General features: G+C 39.9%; 1 protein-coding gene across 5 annotated transcripts in view; it reads right to left on the reverse strand.

Annotated features, from left to right (window-relative positions):
* The window catches only part of PTPRB (protein tyrosine phosphatase receptor type B), a 66,197-nt gene that overhangs the window by 22,244 nt on the left and 22,601 nt on the right, over positions 1–21,352 (reverse strand). For 4 of the 5 annotated variants that reach the window (XM_069857399.1, XM_069857388.1, XM_069857409.1 and 1 more), the window contains 15 exons: positions 20,661–20,939; positions 20,065–20,322; positions 18,299–18,562; positions 15,546–15,815; positions 13,572–13,832; positions 11,151–11,417; positions 9,586–9,849; positions 8,394–8,657; positions 7,131–7,394; positions 6,136–6,399; positions 4,992–5,261; positions 4,139–4,402; positions 3,039–3,302; positions 2,378–2,659; positions 908–1,186 (listed from right to left, as the gene is read on the reverse strand). In XM_069857399.1, the coding sequence (XP_069713500.1) occupies positions 908–1,186; positions 2,378–2,659; positions 3,039–3,302; positions 4,139–4,402; positions 4,992–5,261; positions 6,136–6,399; positions 7,131–7,394; positions 8,394–8,657; positions 9,586–9,849; positions 11,151–11,417; positions 13,572–13,832; positions 15,546–15,815; positions 18,299–18,562; positions 20,065–20,322; positions 20,661–20,939 (4,014 nt within the window). The remainder of the gene's footprint in view (positions 1–907; positions 1,187–2,377; positions 2,660–3,038; positions 3,303–4,138; positions 4,403–4,991; positions 5,262–6,135; positions 6,400–7,130; positions 7,395–8,393; positions 8,658–9,585; positions 9,850–11,150; positions 11,418–13,571; positions 13,833–15,545; positions 15,816–18,298; positions 18,563–20,064; positions 20,323–20,660; positions 20,940–21,352) is intronic. The other variant, XM_069857419.1, reaches the window with a different exon arrangement.

Here is a 21,352-nt window from a genome sequence, read left to right on the forward strand (position 1 = left end):
TCTGCAACTTAGCTCACTAGCTCGCAAACCAAACATAACTTTTTATGATCTAGCATTTCACACAAATGTGGTTTTTAATAACAGGCTATAGAGGCATTGCTGAAGATAGTCCTCCTGGCCATCCTGTCATTTTTCAGTTTAGCCCCGGAGTAGTTCAGGCCTCTGAGTTGTGCTGTGCCACAGAATCCAGAGGTATTGCAAAAATTGGAGCAGGTCTAGGGCCAGCAATGGCAGGCTGTTGACCACAGTGATGCCTGGCAGTGCAGAGGAGCCAGCAGACACTCCTGCTGCCCCACACTCAGCAGCCTACAAGCAGAGAAATTGAAGAAGCTGATTCAAAGCACGTGCTACAGAAATCTGTGATCCTTCCTCATGTATAACTTCTACAGGTGATTTGGTCAAACAGCACTTCAGAGGAGTGTATAGAAAGCCCAAACAGGACCCACTGTCACAATCCAATGTCCTTACTGATGGGTATTTGTCCTGAGGATGGCTACCAGTCATGAGGGGAAACAGTTAGGCACAGGAAGCCAAACAGCAACCATGAAAACCATTAAAGGTGTGTGATGAGGAGGGCATACTTGCTGCTGAACATTGTACTGACAGGATAATTTTCCATGTTTCTCAGGCTATATTTTGTGAATGAGCCAAGTAAGCAGGTCTGGCAATGGAATGAGAGACAATCTAGTTAAAATCTTACATTGTCAGAGGCGATATAGTTAAAATCTTACATCATCTGTCACAACGGGGACCAGAGAGCGGGCTGACCCTATTTTGGTGACTAGATTGTGACTGCCAGACATTGGCAATTATGGAATTCAGAACTCCTTTTGCTCCCTAACCAACACAAGCAATTGCTTACTGCTGCTCACTGCCTCCTTTCACGGCAACTCTGAATTCCACTTACGGTCGATCATTGTGATGGTGCTGTCTTCAACTACTTCACTCGTCATGTCTGCAGAATGCACCTTGATGGACACCAGGTATCGCTTGTGGGGAACGAGGGTCATGATATTAAGCAGAGATTTGTCTTTTTCTATCCTTTTAGAAAATTCCACTTCATGAGTGTCCATTTTTTTGCATTCGACGCTATACCCATCAAAGTCAGAATCAGGAGGAGTCCAGGAACACGCAATGGCAGTAGAGGTCTGGGGCCGACAATGAAGACTTTGTATCTTGTCTGGTTCTAGAGGAATGTTGAGAAGTTGAAGCTCAGTGGGAAAAGGGACATGCACCTTTTAATTATTCACTCTCTGCTTGCCCTACAGCCCCTAGATTTTGCACCATTTGATCAGAGCAGGAGGCTGGGAGCCAGAATTCCCAACTCTCATCCAAATGTGTGCTGCCTGTTTGTTACAGAAGGCTGTCTAACTCTTTTTAGCTATCTGAAGTTGGATCTAGTGACATCAGCCTCATCAGGTTTGTGAAGCTTCAGTAATTAATTGTGAAAACAAGCAAACAAAACTATTTGTGAAGTCTTAACAAGAATAGCAGCACTGGAAAGCAACAGATTGCTAGGACTCTGATACAACTTATTTGGAGGTTACATGAGGTCAGAAGTATCTGTCAATACTGATACTGTCATCGTGCGACTGATTTGGTTTCCTGGGTAGCATGCGGTGTGTCCATTTACTGAAGCATACCACAGAAGTATGCTTTATCCATGTAATATTGGAGCAGCATTTATTACAAGCAACATGTAACAAGAATGAGATTTCACTTTCAGATTGCAGACATCTATATTTGAGTGATAAAACGCAGCTGAAAAAGGTATCTATGCTCTCAATTAATATGCTGTATGAAGTCTAAAGAGCTATTCAGCTTACTAAACATTGGTATCAATTTGGAGCTGAATCTCACCCCAAATGACATGAGGGTTTGCCAAGGATCAGTTATTTTTACGATTCCAGGTCACTTCTTCAAATCAACCTACTACTGACATTGCTGGAGATAATATGGATCCACAGACAAGGACAGAAATGCAGAGCAGTAAAACTCTCTGATTCCAGTTTCAAGTCTAGTACAGCAGGTTTTCATTCATCCTTCCTGTCTGATTGTTCAGAAACATTTTGATTATTTCAATATCCTACTGTCTGAGAAGTCTGGATATTAAGCCTTATTTTCCCCCTGAAACTGATTCCAGCTCTTCAACCAAACAGCATCACTCTGGACGCAGAGACTGCAAATGCGTGTCCATTTCCAAAGTTTAAACAGTTCACCTTGTCCACAGCAAGGGCTTAGAGTCTAGCCAAATTCATTACTAATTATTCATGAATTTATTAATGGAAATCACTGACTGTGAATGGAATCAGTAAGATGTAACAGTTTTGCATCTTCTCCAGTTGAGTGTTAGGGTGCAATGTAAATTGTTACTTACTCGTCCTCACACTCGCAGACTGTGACTGACTGTATGTCTTCCAGCTGTCACCACTGACGGTTCTGACACTGAACTCGTAGAGTCTTCCTGGTCGCAGGCCATAGATGATGCGGACTTTTGATTTGCTGCTACCGTAGGGGTTGAATACTGTGAGGGGATCCTTTGGAAGCCACTGCAATTCAAAATCATCATAGTCTGTCCAGTCTGGAGGACCCAGCCAAGTGATTGATAAAGAAGTGTTTGCAACATCAGTAAACGATACAGTGTTGGGAGGGCTGGGTGCTAGACAGAAAGGGAAAAAAAAAAAAAAAAAGAGATTTTTAACTTCTTACACAAGAAAAATAAGATGAAACATGTATTATTATCTTCACGCATCAAAAATGGTTTATATTATCCCATGTACACAGCCAGTTACTGCATCTTTGCTGATGGTAGTGACTTTCACAGACATTACATATTCCTGAGCCTTTGAATGAAAACCAGTGCTGAACAAAATCACACTCCATTGGTTTAATACCTTTAAGAATATCTTTTATAATTACACCTTCAGTGACTTCTAAATAAATCCTTCCTCAGAATAAGTCTGTTCCATAGTTGTGAACAAATGTGAATACTGACAGTTGCGACTAAACAAAAATCCCAAAGCTGTTCTGTCTTTTACCTGTTCTTCCTTCAGCGTTTGCTTTATTGGTCAGCTCACCACTGTGAGTCACCACAACCAGAGTGTACTTTCTGCCAGGGATAAGCCCCTGGAAATGCCACTCTTTCAGGTCTTTCCTATGCCAGGTTTCTTTCTGTGTCCCATTTGGGTTGTAAAGAGTCAGCTCATAGAAGTCAACATCTCCTGCTGCTGGACCCCAGGTGAACCACAGACTGTCTGTCATGTTTCGGTTGGATGCCTTGAGACCAACAACTGGGGCTGGCACTGAAAAAAAAGGGATGAATATTACTTTACATATAACATCCTTAGGGTGAGGAGAAGCAACAAGGTCAAGCAGACCCTACATTTATCCTGTAATGACAGCCATATAATAAAAAATACAGCCACCATAGCTGGCCAAAAAGCCAGGAAGCATCAGGAAGTATATCTCAATAGTTTCCTTTCTTATTTTGAACTGCCACTGTCCCCAAAAGATGCTGAAATATTTATAATGGATATTTTTCCAAGCTTTTAAGCAGCTTTTTCCCGCTCAATGTCTGGAAACATCCAATTCCAATCTAGCTGAAGAAAGTGCAGAGGCAGTGATACACAGTGGTGACTGTATGGTGCCTCAGAGGATAAAGAAAGTTTTCAAAGAGTATCAGAGCTGCTAGAGCTGCTTAGCAAACTGTGCTTCTCAAATGTGACTGAACAAACATGGAGCTGTAGCCAGTCCTCCCCATGTGAAACAAGTTTTACTTCACTGACAGATTGTCTACTCCATTAACCCTACTTGCTTTGCCTTTTGTCTTTTCCACTAATAGAACGATACTGCTTTTATGATGGGACACAGCTGTCTTCTTTTAAGTCTTAGGCAGCACACACTGGGATGTCCTTTTCCTGACCTGGTTACCTGAGCACTTCTGCTTCATTTTTCCTCTTGTAATCACATAATTCAGAATTTACTTCCTCCTTTATCTAATGCTTTTCATGTATAGGAACCATTTTTGATACCCCTAACAGTTGCTCTAATCTAGCACAAAGGTCAGACTCAGACCAGCTCACTGATGTCCCTCATTAGCACCACATTGGAGATGGATTATGTACTAAGATGTTCTTGCCTGTTCTTCCAAAGACAGATGATTCATTAGTGAGGTCTCCGCTGTGGGTAACAATCACCATTCGATACATCCTCCCTTGCCGCAGGTTCTGGAATGAACAGTTTTGGAGCTGCTGCTCTCCTGAAATCCTGTCGTGAAGGGACTTGTCTGGGTTGTATAGGAAGATGTCATACGAATCAAGCTCCCCTTGTGAGGTGGTCCAGCTGAAGGACAGTTGGTCGGTGGTGTTCTCTGTGACTTTCAGATTCGTAACAGCTGCTGGAACTTAAAAGAAGGATAAATGCAAGACTAAATATCAAAATGTCTAGCCATTAAGCTGAACCTTTAATAAAGTGACAGCTCATGGTTGGGATACATTTCAATTAAGCCACAAGCAGCTAAGTAATGTCAGCTTTCAGAAGCATTTATGAGGTGCCACTGAGTCTCTCCAACACAATGTTTGTACTTCCCAGTAGGCCTGGTTCTCCAGCCTATGCTCACACAGTACTGTCCATTAGCTTCTAACACAAAGCTTTAATTGAGTAAAGACTGCAAGACTTGGCTCTTGTGCTAAAAGCCTTGAGAGTGTCAATTAAAGACTTATGACAACAAAGTATTCAAGTGGTTCCATAACAGATAGACTGGGGAAAGCATTCAGTACTTTGGTTCAATACCCCTATTACAAACTATGGCCACATTACTATGCTAATAAATTTCAAATTCACATATCAACCATGTATCAGGAAAAACAATGTGTAAATAGCTGGAGTCTGTTCCTTGTGGAATCTTTCCAGAATCAGAATATACAGATGAATCACGTATTTAATGGTATCTGACTGAGGTAGATATAAATAAACCGAGATTTTCTAATTACCTGTTCGACCAACAGTTTCTGCTTGTTTACTGAAGAGCCCACCGCTGACTGTCAAAACTTGTATTTTATACTTCTTGCCAGCTAATAAATCTTCAAATTTGTGCTGTTTGGAAGTAGCTGGCTCTGATTTGTTGCTCAGGAGGATTCCTTGTTCATTCAAGAGCAGAATGTCATATCTTTCAGCTACACCAGGAGCTTTCTGCCAGGTTACTAACAGGGAATGACTGGTGTAAGCATGGTGGGCTAATAATTCCTGGACAGGGGCTGGAACTGGAAGTAACAATCAAAGGCAGGGCATTACCAAGTGAAATACAGACCATTCAATACACAACTGTGAATGGAGTAATTAATAGAGGATATCTTTGTGCATTTGTATGTTCGCTTGTTGGAAAATATGTGCATGTGTTTGCACAGGTAAATCATTCTTAGAGATAAATAAGTTACAGAGCATCATGGACATTTTAATTGGGTATGGAGAAGCAAGAGATATACAAAAACAACCATGAGAAGAGGGAGATGGAGAGTGAGATGAACTGACCAAAATAGTTAAGCAAGGCATGTGAAAAAGAACTTAAAGAAGTGGTAAATTGGTGCTAAATAGTGTCACGCAATAGAAAACATTAGTCAGCAGCTGTTGCACAAAAGTAAAGGCCACAGCGCACACATGCAGGTGCTGAAGAAAGAGGATGGATTAAAACCAAAGTGTTCCACTGTTTGTGGGTCCTGACACACAGTATTTTGGGGCAATATACTGTCTAACAAGCCTTGACCATGCAATGTGCTCTGCTAGAACACACCAGTTGACTACATGGAGCCCTGCAGATGAAAGTGTCAGATAGGTACAAGTTACAGGACTGGGGAAGGATGGAACTGCATTCACCCTATGAAGGCAGACCTTGGTCTGGGGACCTGAATTCCACACACACTAATCCAGGTAAGGCTATTCACGTGACAGATGTCACTCGTATTAACAGAGTCATGCCTAAGTATTTGCAAGAATAAGGACTCGTGCTCTGTGAGAGAAAAACTTCTCATGAGTTTAGGTTTTCCCACACCCAATGGTATGTTCATAAACATTATTGAATAAGAGTCAGCTTCTGGGAAGACATAATGCAACTTGCTCCTTGTCTCAAAAGAAACATACTTGTTCTCCCAAAAGCTGTTAAGCTGTTGTGCAAGGTGCCACTGTTTGATTGCACCATCACCCGGTACTGCTCCCCAGCTTCCAACTTGTGAAACGTGTGCTCAGAGACATGTTTGGAGACACTCTGGGAATCAAGCTGATGGTTTTGCTGAAATATAGTCACTGTGTAGGAATCAACATCTCCACTTCCAGGAGTCCAGCTCACTTTCAGGCTGTTTGTCATGCCATTAGGTGACACATGAATGTTTCTGACCGCACTTGGAACTGGAAAAAAAAAAGGAATACAAAGGCACCTGCTCACAAATTTCCTGCTTGATTCATATTTTTTAACTCCTACATTTTTATGGCCACAGTAAATGATTCAAAGTACAAAGAGCATTTACAGGTACAAGTAGTTTCATCCAAGTGTAAATACAAATAAAGCTGAAGACATTTGTGTAGGATTGTGCCATTTTAGAAAAGCAATTATATGTGTTTACGGGAAGAAAAGTAAAGAACATGTATGTTAAGTGGGAAAAAAATTTTGTATTTTCTTTTATTTGGATAACTTCCCTCTTCTCTGAAGGATGCTTTAGAAACATTTCAGAAAATCAAAGCTCTTTATGTACACTTACTTAGGAAGCATTTTGCAGTTATAATCTCACCCATTCATTTCAAATGGGTAAAGAGAGGTATAAAATAGCTTCAGTGATTTAGCTAGAGATACTAAGCAAACTGGCATGTATGGGAATAGCAGAAACCCAAATACTGACAACTCAATACCACTCCTATGCAGCAAATCAAATCATCTGCCGATAATCAAATACTGCTGCCTGTGACATTTGTTTATTAAGCACAGATCAAGTTGGCTGAAGCACTACTGTGATTTTCAATGAGATCTGCTGTCTTGTGTTACAGAAGCTCAAATAATATTGTGGTTCTCCCCAGATTTTCTGTGTTTCATTTGTCCCTCTAGAGAAGACTCAACACATTTTAAACACTACATTATTTCTTACTTGTCAGGCCTTCTATGAAAGTAGCACGTTGTGCATCTCCACTGATTGTCAAGACAAGAATTTTGTATAGACGTCCTGGAGTCAGAGCTGTGAACCAATACTCCTCAATGGTGTTCCCAAGGAAAATGGGTGGGAAGATTTTCATATCGTTGAAGAGGAGCTGAATCTCATATTTATCAACGTCCCCTTCAGCCTTTGACCAAGTTACCTGCAGATCTTCTGTGCTTCTGTTATTAATAGTCAGTTCTTTCACTGACTCTGGCACTGAAGAGGTGAGAAGAAAGATAGGAAAGTTCTAAGTACTTATTACCAGATCACAGCAAAGCGATAACAGCCCTTAAGCCATGCTCCTGAGCTAAAAAAAATTCATTCACTTCCCTAGGAAAAGCAGTAGACTGCACTTATTTGCAAAGGTTGTTGTTAGTAGTTTGCATCATATCTAACACTGTACGGTCCCACTTCAGAACAGGGAATCCACAATCTATCAACATAAAAATAATAAATTAATAATAACAGAGCCTGCAGGCAGTATACATAACCAACAAAAATTGACCAGGACCTGCATGTACAACAAATGTGGTACAAAGAGGTCTCCCACTAGTGGAGACCTGAGGCAAGCTGTCTGTATGCTGCAGAACCACACTGCATAGTTCTCAATTCCTGCCAGATGCAGGTCAGTTATTTTTGTCCAGTGCTACATTTGTGTTAATAAAGTTGGTTTCTTAACACAGCTCATTAGCTTACATGTCACGCTAGATGAAGACAGGCAGACTGCATCCAGATGAAGACAGGCAGACTGCATCCAGATCCCTAGTGACTCACAACTCACCACCGTATCGCTCTTACCCTATGCTCTCCAACTCCAGTTTTTGGGGCAATCTGAGTAGAGTGAGGTCTAGCCTATCTTCTTTCTTATATACTTCCATGACCAGAAAAACCTGTGTCTCGTACATTCTGGCCTAGCTTAAGCATAAATACTGGACCGATTTTGAAATCTGCACAAGTCTGTTTATCAGTTTTCCATGTTTCAAGATTTAGCTTTCCGAGTTCACAGCACAGGTGTCTTTTTTTTTTTTTTACTTTTTATATGTTTCTAAATTAAACATTGGTCATAAACTAAATACTACTTTCCCTATTTGTAATGACATATATTCAAAGAATCACATTCAGCATTATATGTTAAATTCATACAAGATTTTTGAGCCCAGGTAAATAGAAAAAAGTCCTGGAGTGTCCCAGGATGTTTCCAGGTGCTTTACTTACTTGTTCTGCCATAGACCCTTTCACTAGTTTCATATTTCCCACTCCTTGTGCTGACTGTGACACTGTACTGCCTCCCTGGGACCAGATTAGTGAACACACATTCATTTTCATCCTTTGGGACAGTTTTCGTTTGGATGAAATCATTGTTGTTTTTGATGACCACTTGATAATCATCAAAATATCCAGAGGCATGTAACCAGGACACCTTCAAGTAGTCACTTCTGGCTGAATTGCTGACAGTTAGTCCCTGAACATTTGAAGGGACTGAAAAAAAAAGCACAATTAGAGATTCAGAAAGCAATAACCTCCAGAAGCAGCAGGAGTTGCTGTAGAGGACTACATTTGTGATGATTACCAGACTCTTCTAATGAAGTTGAAAAAAGACCACAACATGGATTTAAGCAATACCTTGCCCTCTAAAATAGTAACTCTGCTGTTTCCAGCTTGTTTTACATCATATGACAATGGTTCACCTTTCCAGTTTTTGGTCTTTTGGAACTTGGTCAGTTTTGCTTATAGCAGTGAGTTCTACAGGTTTACACTATTCCTGAATTTGATTCTCCTCTTTAAATAGCTGTCCCCTACATTTTCACTAACATCATGAATAGACTAGAATTGCAGTAACTTGATACTCTTTGTTGTTTTAATGCCCCTTACAGTATATCTTTTATTCTACTGGTTTACCAAGTGTAAAGTCCCCATCTTTTCAATCTTTGTGGAAGTTTTTAAAAGTTCTCCATGATTATTGCCACTCTTATCTGAAATTTCTCTATCCCTCTTATAATCTCATTGAACATTGCATGACCAAAACTATTCATGTGCATGCTATGTGGCCAAAACCAAGAGACGTGGCTATCACTCATTTATGTGACACGTTACTAATACTTTAGTTGCTATCTCCTATCCTGTTTTTTCAGTATTTTGAGTGATTTTACAGAGGTATGCCCAGGTAGAGGCCAGAACTGATACATGTTTCTGCTCACAAGTGCTGACACATGACTTTTATTTATGCTAAACTAATCGTGCATGACATAAAGCAGCAGTAGGAGCAGAAATATAAAACTAAGTTTGTTACAGTTTTATCCTCTAATCCTTATTCATCCATCCCAGTCTGGTCAGATATTGATAGACCATTGACAATGGCTATACAAAGTGGTTATGGCAAACAGATTTGCTCAGAAACTCTCGTTACCTGTTCGTTCCTGGCTGAAGGAGTAATTTTCATACTTCCCACTCTTCGTGGTTATCATCACATTGTAAAGTGTCCCAGGAATAAGGCTGCTGAAGGAGCATTCACTGAAGGATTTGGAAACGGTGAGGCTCTGAACAATTTGGTCACCATGAGAAAGCGTCACCAAATAACTGTCTACATCTCCAGAAGCTGGCAGCCAAGAAACACTGAGGTAGTCGCTGCGACCTGAGTTATTTACTGTTACTCCAGTCACGCTGGAAGGAACTGTGCAACACAGAGGAATAAACAGAAGAGCTTTAACTAGGCAATTCCTGTTGTTGTCAGCATGCTTGGAATGCCACCCTACAAAATAAGCAGTACGGGATTTCTGAGGTGTTCTGCACTGACTCTTATCCACCAGTACTCATCCACTTCTTTGAATGCATTGAGGGAAATACAGCGTCTTTGGTGGCATGATCCCAGCTCTCCTGAAATCCCAGAAAATGAGTTTTCCTTTCAAACTGCCATTCATCAGTAAAAGCAATAACTACTGACTCTTGGATAAAGCTGAGGCCTGTAACAGAATGCATTTCATCTACAATGAGTTCCCTGACGCCTAGTGGCCAAAACATGAATATAATTTGTTTTTCAAGCCACTAAGGTGAGCTCAGAGGCTACACATTGCCAGAACTACCATCTCCAGATAGAAAATGATCAGAGTTATTACAAGGGGATATCTTAATCCTAATGAACTGATGCATTTTCGCTGGTCTTTGACGCACTGAACTGACTTAACTCAGTAGATGGGCTGCTTATCAGCTACAACAGTCAAAACTACCAGAAAATATTAATATATATATGTTAAAATTCTTAATATTATTCGTCTCTGTATTCGTCATTGTTTTAATTTTTTTAACCTGAAAATAGTTGTTTTCAAGGAGAACATTGGAGCAAACTGCAGAATGCCTTGCCTTGGCCAAATTCACATAAAGGGTGAAACTGCACTGCACCATCTAATTTTCCCTCTATCTAAATGTCACGATTCATTAAACTCACAGAATTTGATGCAACAGTAAACGCTACCCTATACGGTATAGGAGGGTCTCATATAGAGAAATTATCCCTGGTGGATATTCCTTAATGTTGGACTGGAGAAAAAGAATGGGTCATGAGAGATTGAGACACAAATTCAGCCTACCACCTTCAGGCTGTTAATTTGCACACCTCATTGTGCACCTAAGTAACAAGCAATCACCCTGTGATGCCATCTAGTCAATGGAATAATAAAGTCCCTTCCAAGGAGTGATTAAGCCACCACAGTTCTATCACTCTCAGGGCATATTTTTGTCTTGGCTACAGGGTAATCCTGCTGCACAGAGTTCCTGTTGTAGGCACAGCAGCTAACTCCCCACAGCTGATTTAATGTGAATCTGAATCCGCAGCGTGCCTGAGGTCACGTGCAGGAATTGTATAGCTGAAACTCCTGTATTTCTGAATTCTCAGTCCAGTGGCTCAATCATAAGACTCTTTAATAAATTCAGCTTTTAGGAAATGACAAAAGGTATGCTGGAGTATTTCCTTTTTACCTGTCCTGCCCTCTGCTATTGTTTGCCTTGAAGATATCCCTCCGCTGACAGTGGTGACAACAACTGAATAGAGTCCACCAGGTTTCAGGGGATAGAAGTGGTATCTGTTGGTTTCACTTGGAACAGTCTCATTTTTAATAACAACATTCTCGTGTATCAGTAGCACTTGGTATGAGTCTACATCTCCCAGTGCTCTTGTCCAGTTGGTGAACAAGCTGTTGGTTGATCCCTGACTTGTCACGGTCAGACCAGTCACTTGGGCAGGCACTGCAAAGAAAATTGTCATAAGGTTACTGAGGAGAAACAAACTAAAACAAAACAAAATCCCTCAAATAACCCAAATTTAGTCACACTGAGGAAGTGCATCAAAAGAGCATTCCAATTTGCAGCCAGACTCAAAAGGACTAAAAATAGTCTAATTATGGACTGCTTCCTGTCTGATGGGATGTGGTCTATGGGAAACTATCTAAGGCACAGAAAGGTCTTGCAGGCTTTAGCACAGCTTTTCTCAGTCAGACCAAAATGGTTCAAGATCAGTGAATGGGAAGAGATGGCATTTTATAAATAACATTAAACAAAAGCAGTCAACTTAGGAAATCTCTTGGTTTTGTGATGACTATTTCAAATACAGTCTCTATCTTCCATTCTCCCTTTCCTCTCTTGTTCCCCATCTCTCATTCCTATTAAATGGCAAACTAGTTTGACAAATACCCCAAGCATAGTCATCTGTACCTCAGAGAAGTGTCAGAACCTTTAATTTTGGGGGGAAGTGAGATGGATGGGTTTGGTTTTACTTTTTATGTCAGAAGATCTGCAAGACATCAACTTTTCTAGCATTAGAAGATGAATTGTTAAACTAACATGACATTTATCTGAATATAAGTTGGTGAACTTAGCCAGACCAAAAAGGAAAAAGAAAGAACATAAAGAAACAGAATATCTAGCACAAAATTTACCCAAAATATTTTTTATTTTGATTTAACAATATTTGATCAAAGCAAGGAAATAAGTTCTTTCTAAGTATTTTTGTTTATATGACCAAGCACAACTGACATAAAGAAAACTCTAACTTTATAAAATGTGACTGCAAGCTTCATCTCTTGCTTTATATCAACTTTTTTGCACACATAGCACTGGATTAGCAAAAATTAACAAAAGCTAGAAAATTAGGTGCATAGATAAAAACCATATGTTTATAAAAGACTGAATAAAAAATCCCACCTGTTTTACAATGCTGTCATAACATAGTAAGCGCCAACAAAACACTGAAGTGCCACATTTCTGTGCTAAAGGCACTTTAAGTGATACCTTGAGCTTCACTAGAAGCTGATCAATCTGGGATGCATGCAAGACCTATTTCTGTCATATTTACAGCAATATTTTGCAAGTCTAGTTAGCTGTCCTACTGAAAAGAAAATTTGGAGGTTTGGAACGCTTATTAAGACCTACGTTCAATTTCATTGATGTTTGTTCTTTATAATTTTGAATGTAATGCTGACACCCTAACACTGCCTGATGCATTTTCAAGCATTGATTCATACTAGTGAAGTGGGACACTGTAACCTTTATGCCTGAATAGGCCTCCAAAAGGGGCATAAGGCAGGAGGAAGTGAAATCCCTACTATCTAATCACATAGCAGAGAAATCTAAGAGTAAGTCAAACTTTTCAGGCCCTGGAAGGAGTTACAACACTTTAGCAAGGACCACTATCAAGCTGTAGGCATGATTAGATTCATACACTAGCAGCTTGTTTTTCCCTGCGCTGTTCCAAACCAGAGCTACATTTTATGACTTTGCTTGCTCTGGAGAATGCACAAGTCAAGCAGAATAAAGCAACACATATGGTGTAAAACTTGCAGACGTGCACAAAATTAGCACCCTGGAGGGGGTAGGAATGGGACCTTCCTTGTGTCAGTCATCATCCTAAGAAACAGATACTGATTCTGGAATTGTAACAGCAGAGAGATTCAAACTACATTTTCAAGGTCACATATGTTTTGTGTCTATCAGCCTTGGAATGTTCCCCCTAAAGCAACATTTTCCTGTGCAGTGGTGGTTGGTTTGTTTTTTTATTTTCCAGATGATGAATGCTTTGAATCAAGGAAGTGACCTTTCTGAAGATACCCAGTGAAAATTGTTCTTTTAATATGGAACCTTGTGCTCCTGTAGGTTGATCAGATGTGACACAATATTTCGGAAAATTGTTTTGCCAGGAATTACATGCCCCTTTCCTCAGAACCTTAAATAAACACTGCAGAGTAACTGACAGAAATGAGTCTCAGAAACAGAACTTTTCTATGGAAGAAACATAGATTCAAGACTTCAGAGATTTAGGCAGAGGTCATTCAGTTCGCTAGAAAGCAAAGGAAGTTTTTAATGGTTAACAGGAGTAAACATTAAAATAGTTTGACAGGATGATACCTGTTCTTCCTTCCACTGAAGTCCAGTTGCTTAAAATTCCACTAATGGTAGTGATGGTAGCTGTATACTTTCTTCCGGGTACCAAGTCAGTAAAAGTGAATTCCTTAGCTTCTTTTGCAAGCCCTTTTTTTATGACCGTAAGATCCCTATCTCCCAGTGAAACCACATAGCTGTCCCATTCTGCCACAGGGGTCATCCACATGACACTAAGTGAAGATTCATTAGCATGCTTCACACGGAGTTGGAGAACAGGCTCTGGAGCTGGAAAAGTACATAAAAAACATGACTTTGTAGTGAACACACGTGCCATATCTCAAGCTTCTGTAGGGAATCAAGATATTTGTAATCAAGAGGAGACTCTTTACCTTACGAAGCAAACCTTACAAATCTATTATTTGTGCTGCTCTTCAGTAAAGGCTGTGGCAGCAGACTTTGGCAATGCATTATGGCTGTAATGCTTAGGATTAAACTTATGCCATATTTTAGAATGAAAGGAAATTCAGTGACGTCAGGGAGCTTCTCCTTGAACTGTGGGTGCTAGACAGGGATATAAAACATTTGTACCATATAATACATCATAGCTAATTTAGCTCTGAAAAACAAGGATGTAAATAACAGGGTCAGAGTGACATTGATTTTGCATTGGTTTGAATCTAAGTAAAGTCTGGAGAGACTCCAAATTTATAGTGTTATAAAAGAAAGAATTTGACCTTGTATCAGTGAATTTCTGTGTATGTATTTGTGTCTGTGTGCATGCATGTCCATAGATGGCATCTGTCACCTAACATAGTCACCTGATATGATTTTGTCACTGTTACACTGAAATTCAACCTCCTTTCCAAGACTGTGGGCTTATGTAAGAGAAAATTAAGTCAGAACAGGGCATAATACATATGTTTCATGACACACACGTTATGAATCTGTCTGTGGAGTCAAATACAACTGTAATACATCCAGTGTTGTATATTATTTATTGGATCACATTCTAATTGTTGAGCTGTGTCAATTAAAGGTAACACCATAAAATTAAGTTATTTGTAATGTATATCAAAGTAAGCAAGATCAGAATCTGCCTTGCTCTGATCAAGTTGACTAGTAGTTAGAAAAAGATTCAGTTCTGCAGTGTCTGCTGGTCTTGTAATTGTGCCAAATCAACTATATTAAGCCCTTGGCGAATGACAGGTAAGGATGTAGGAGGAAAGGTGGGCACCAGGAAGGGTGAGGATAAAGTAGCATGGCCCTAACTTATCTTACATTCTCCTGTGAGATAAGATTCAGGCTTGAGCCTTGCCTGATATTTCTCCAAGTTTTCTGAATTGCACTTTTCTTTGCATTCACAAAGCAGAATCATTAACAATTACATTGCAGTTTTTTTTTACGTTTGAAGTAATCAGATGTGGCTCTAAATGAATTCTGGTAATGTCATTGTAGTGTACAGGGATTTCCTTTGGAAAGGCTGACTTGAACCATCTTATTTCTGGAGTACAGCAACAAGAATTGGAATGTTACGGAACTGCTATGCTACCAAGTAACTAAGCCAGCTTTGATTAACACTACCAACACTCATTAGTTATACAGGCTGGCAAGGAAACCAATCTGCCACTGAACGTGCCAATGAACAACACAGGAAAATCTATATTGCCTTCTTTGAAGTACTATATAGGGTGCCTGCAATCAGCTACAAAATCTAACAGTGAAATGCGATATATGTAGTGTTATCCCTCAGCCACAGCAGAACAGAGATAAAATTCCCAAACCTTTCACTGAAAATACATTTACCACAAAAATAATCCTGACAATTTTCATAGAACTGCTAAAAATAATAATTGCTGGGTTTTTTTACAAGGGAGCTCCTTTTTCCTGTATCAATAGTGAAACTCATCTGTGGATTCTCAAGTACTATTTCTCTCTAACTGTCCCCAGAGCCCAGCTGAGCACGCTGCACTTTCACACTTCCCGGACGAGCACACTGACCTGTTCTCCCCGTGCAACTGGTCTTGCTCTTCAAATCGCCACTCTCCACAATGACATCCACGTCGTACTGCCTCCCCGGGATGAGGCCCAAATCGTGGATGTGGTACTCCGTGACATCCTTCTCGAGTGTGGTGTTGAGCAGCACAGCTGAGCCGTTCCACAGGAGCAGGTGGTACCTCTCCCAGTCTCCCGCAGGGGGCAACCAGTTCACTCGCAGAGACTTCAGCCAGCCACCACCACCTGCTTTCAGCTCAGAAACTTTCGGGGGAACTAAAAGACAGAGATTAAGAGAGTAATTCTGAAGTGGGTTATTTCTGGTAAGACCTAACTGCTGGCTGGCAAAACCTGTCTCACAGCACAGCTATTGTAGAAGTACTTGTATCAGTCAGAGCAACGTGAGGTATCTTGTTACAAAGGCAGGCTCTGATTTTAAAGATAATTTTTACTCTTCCCTACACACACATCTCACTTTTTTACTGCTGGTTTCCAACACCAGAAATGGGAAAACCTTCTTATGGTAGGGAAATTCTCCCCTATGCACTTCTCGGATGCATCTTGCAATTTTCAGTCAGTGTCTCAGTTGTTTCCCAGACTTAAGGCCACTTAGAAACTGTCAACGAGTTTTTCAAAGCTAAGGCAAAAACTTTAATTGCTATAAGTCAAACTCTGGTATCAGAGCAGAAATGCAAACTCTGATGCCTTCTTCCACAAAGACCTTGTCTGTCTTAGTCTCTCCCAACTGTAAGGCACTGAGGTTCAAACTGATGTTCATTAAAGCATCCACTCCCTTCCACTTCCATGTTAGAGCACATACTTCAAAGGTCCTAAATTTACATGCTCAGCCTTCCTGTCCTACCACTGCAGGTCCACTTCACTGGACCACTGAAGCATTACTGATTTTCATAGAATAATTAAATATTAAGCACACCAAGCTGAGACTGGAAGACAGATGCAGACTCTCTAGGTTAAGATACCTATAAGGTTAAGATACCTATAGCTTCATGTTAAGATACTCAAAGATCAGCATTGGAGCCCTGAGAACATCAACAAGTATTAACTATAAAGTATGCAGCTAGAATCATGCTCCCACGTTTTCTCTGGCTTAGTTAATATTTAATTGCTTGGTACCTAGCAAAGGATTGAGACATTCCCACCAGCACTACAAAATACTTAGCAGTTTCACTTCCCACAGGCATAGCTGTGCAACCTAAATCTCCCACATGCCAGGGAATATGGGAAATATGTTTCAATTGCTGAGTGAGTGGATAAACCCACACTGTTTTGTTAGTAAGCACAGATGTACTTCCATCATAACAGATAAAATTCAGCCTTGTCAGATTGGCTGGACATCATGACTCCTTATGGTACAAAATACTAGCCCCTAAAGTGCCTATATTCATTGCCATAATATTCGTAGCCCCAATATTCCTCAGCAGGTTCTGCTGCTGTAGGCGCCATCTCAATACACAGTGATGTGGATTATGTTCTTGGGCACCTGTCTCTCTCTGTGATTTAGACGGATCCTAAGAGTATAACCTCTTCAGCATCTGTAAACCTGACAGACTGGATTTACAAATTTATCTTTAGGCTGTAAAGCTTCTGTTGAAATGACTCCATTTTTAAGTATCTTGGTAACTATGAAAAAGTCAAGGGAAAGAAGTGCACACAATCAGCATCCTTGGAAATTGGACTTCCATAACCTCAGCTTTGAAAGTATTGGGTCTAGATCACAAATTTGGGGATCAGTGGTTTGAGTGAGGGCCTGAAGCTCTCCCTCCAGATGGAATGGTAATCTTAAAGGTCTTTATTGGTAAGCTAGACAAACAGAAAAGACAAGCATACAACCAGTCCAGCTTCGTACTTACTGGACATCAAAGCCTTTTCAGCCTGCAGTGAGAACGGGGTAGCTGCTAGATATTGTCAAGGATGTGCCTTCACAGGAGATATTTAGTTGTAGATTGTAAATATTCTCTAATATAAATACTCTGTTTTGTCTCTCATATATACACATTTTATATTTTTAGTCCTAAGCCTACTAAAAAATTATGCATGAATTCTTCATCCACATGTATATTTTTTCCCATCTAAATCCTGCTTGTGTTAGCCTGGTATGGAGAAGATGACACGTTTTTGTGTCAGTAATGCTGTGGGAGCGTTATGCCTGGATTTTTCAGGTTCAGAACTCATAGAAGAGATAATGAAAGAAAATTATACTTCTGAAACAAGATAAACAAAACACAACCCAGTGCTATGCAGGCTGCAATATGCCGTCCTTAACCCATACTGTTGGTAGTAAAGAATGCCAAGACCTAATCTTTTCCTATTCGTAGATTTGTGTCTGGAGCAAGGGATAATATTAGACCTGGCAAAATTACTTAAAAATCCATCACCAATTTGACTATATGTGAACTTCCCTATAATGTAACTCAGTTTATATACTATGCCAAGTTGAATTCATGGTAACAAAGTTGGTCAGGAGTGGAGTAGTGTGGAACAGTTCTGTAAAACTCACCCAGTTATAAGGTCCAAAACCGCATTAGTTTCTTGCTCCCAAGCTATAACATAGCTGCTTTTTGGCTGCCAGATTAACTGTTGCCAGAGTCAGGAAGGGGTATTCCTGGAACAATATTGTGCTCTTTATCTTATTTTGCCTGGAATTCAAATTATTTTGACTCCTACAATTATCTTCTACAAGGCTAGTGTAGACAAAAATAGCATTGGTTACAATGTTCTTACTGAAGCTGAAGACTTACATGTCCTGCCAGTTGCCATCCAATCAGTAAACAGTTCACCACTGATTGTGCGAGCAGTAACCTGATAAAGACGTCCTGGAGTCAGCTTGTCAAAGTGAGTCTCAGTGACCAGGGGCTGTAGAGTTTTGACTTCTTTAACTGATCCAAGATGAGACAGAGTGATATTATAGAAACTGATGTCTCCTGGAGGTCTTCTCCACTTAACTTTTAAAGCATCTAAGCTGCCATCATTGGTCACTGTCAAATCTAGGACTTCAGCTGGGGCTAAAAAAAAGAAAGTAGAAAGAGAATAAAATACTTCCATCACAGAACACACAAGAGCTACTGCTGCCAAACTGCAACAGGTAAGTTTTGCTTTTGAAAAGTTACATGAGGCGGGGTATGAAAGATTGTGCCTGAAGAGTGAAAAGGCAAAGCCCGGTCACAATGAACCCAAACCCAGCCCTGTTTAAGATATTCTACTGTTGATTGACACCACTTACAATGTCTATTCTCATTTCACAGAATGGAAAATCTGTTAATCATGTCTGCGTTCACACTAGTCATTCTGACTACAAAACAGATCACGCTTCTAAAAACAGAGATGCCTGCGTACATTTTGGTAAATGCTCCAGCAGCTTTAGAGCTACGCCTGATTTACACCACTGTAGAAGGGGCTGGAATCAAATTCCTTTATTCAGATGTTCCATCAAAAGAAAAGCACAGCTACCTCTAATATCTTAATTTCTCAGGCTTTGGGCACAGTAGGTGCTGAAATGGAGGACCATGCTGCAAGTTAGATGGAGTGCTTTTATATTCTGAGAAAATCTGTGAGATTTAAAATTTTTGCACCCCACAACAAGAAGATATAAAGAATTCTGAAGAAATAAAATAAAACATGAGTATAATCCCCAGAACAGCCAGTGCTAGGTGAAAAGAGCACTCATCTCTGTGGCCTAGATATCACATTAAAATATATTTACATGGTGAGATTTCTGCAGGAGAAACTGCACCACAGTTTCTCAGAAACTAAAGAAAACAAAGGCATGACTCTGCTTTTGCTTATATAAGTGTTTTGACCATTGGACTCCAATAGGAGATCATCTTATCATCTTTCTAAAATTCCCGTTCTGTGAATCAAAACTTCTCTGTGAAAAAAACAACCAAACAGCCTTCCCCAAAACCCCTTCAGTTTTAAAATTCTTAAAGTGTCCTACATTTTTTTTTACTTCCTTTTCAGAAACACAGCTATTTTGCAAACCAGAGAAAAAAATTCACAGAAAATATATTTTTTAAAACACAAGATTTGTATTTCCCACTCAGCTAAGTAAAAATCATGGAGTTAAACTGTCTTCAGTACTGTGAAATAACCAGATCACACACTACCTCAGTTCACTGAAGAGGTTCATAGAAGAGTCAGATGAACCTCTTTCACAGACATGAAGTGAAACTAGGGCACTTGGGCTCCGATTGTGAACACCTAACTTTACATGTTTGTTGCAGCTGCCTACATTAAGCAGTGCAGCTAAGTTAACTGCAGACACTCTACAAGCTAATTTAGCCACTAACTTTGCTGCAGTGCTAATGCAGGGAGCTATATAATCTTATGGTGTCTCTAACTCCATCTAAAGCCTTTTGAGAGAAACATCTGGCAAGGGCAATTTAGCCACTGAAGTCTGGAAATATATCCTTGGAACACTAATTTATTATTCTGAAATATGTCCCATAACATTATTAGATTATGGGCTTAGCTTCTTGTTTTGTTGTGATGAATTCTGAAATCATACCTGTCCTAACTGTTAGAAAACTGCTGCTCTCCAATCCTGCAGCCTGGGTTATGATAGAGAGGTTATACAGGTGGCCTGGTGTAAGTCCTGAAAAAGTGTAGGAGGTCAGAGGATCTTCTTGATGAATCTCATGAACCAGGGCATGATTATCCAGTAAGACTAGCTTGTAACGATCCATGTGACCAGAGCCAGGAGACCACGAAGCTTGGATAGTGTCTGTCTTGACGCTGACTTGAATGTTTTTCACAGGGGATGGCACTGTTGGAAAAAAACCCACATGCTTAAGGACTGATGGTTATCTCCAGAATTTCAGCAAGTTTGAGGACTTACTTTTGAAATGTGTTTGGTTTCCTCAGGGTTAGTGAAAACCCGACCCCAAATTTATGTCCAAATATACTACAACAACATGCCTCCATTCTTAGCAAACAATACGTTAGTCAGAGATTCATGTTTTGTTTATTTCTACCTATAAGCAATAGACACATCCGTATCTTGCCAGGTAGAAGAACTATATTTTTTTTTTCATTTCAAAATGCAGAACTGCAAAATGCCATAAGTGGTTTTATTTAGATGAACTACAGTAAAAGAAGTCCTACCGGTAGATCCACTTATGTGAAGTTCTGGGGTACTCTTATTTCCAGCAACTGCACTGAGGACAATGTTGTATTTATTGCCAGGGATGAGACTGGAAAAGGTATTTTCTGTTTTTGAAAATGTTCCTGGTACGGAGACTTCTTCTATCTTTTTATTATCATGATCAAATAACACTAGGTTATACAAGTCCACCTTTCCTGAGGGACGGTCCCACTGAACCTGCAAGCTTGTGAGCGTAGTTTTTTCCTTATTAATTTCAAAACGAGGTGGTGGTAAGGGATCTGTGGTTAAAAGAAAAAAAAATTAACAGAAAACATAAACCAGTATTTCTTGCATTGGGATAGTCTAATGTTTTACACAGCAGTACAAAAAACCTACCAAAACTCTCCCACTATCATCACCATGCTACTGATGATGCCTTTTTCTTTCCATTTACAAACATCGTATTACTGAAACTTGTCTACAAGAGAGTCCTGCAGAACTCAGAAATGTTACGCGTGTAATTGTGTACACACACACACAAAGAAAACCACTTCCAGTTGTGGATGTAACAACCTTGGAAATCTGCTGATAGTAAAACTGTAACAATCTTAATAAGAAACAGCAAACAGGGAACCCCAGAGAATTAAACTCAATGCCTCAGTGTAATGTAGCTTTATAGATACAATGGCTCCTGGTTGCTTGTATTCTCCAG

The sequence above is a fragment of the Phaenicophaeus curvirostris genome, chromosome 1 (genome assembly GCF_032191515.1).
Source record: "Phaenicophaeus curvirostris isolate KB17595 chromosome 1, BPBGC_Pcur_1.0, whole genome shotgun sequence".
NCBI lineage: Eukaryota > Metazoa > Chordata > Aves > Cuculiformes > Cuculidae > Phaenicophaeus > Phaenicophaeus curvirostris.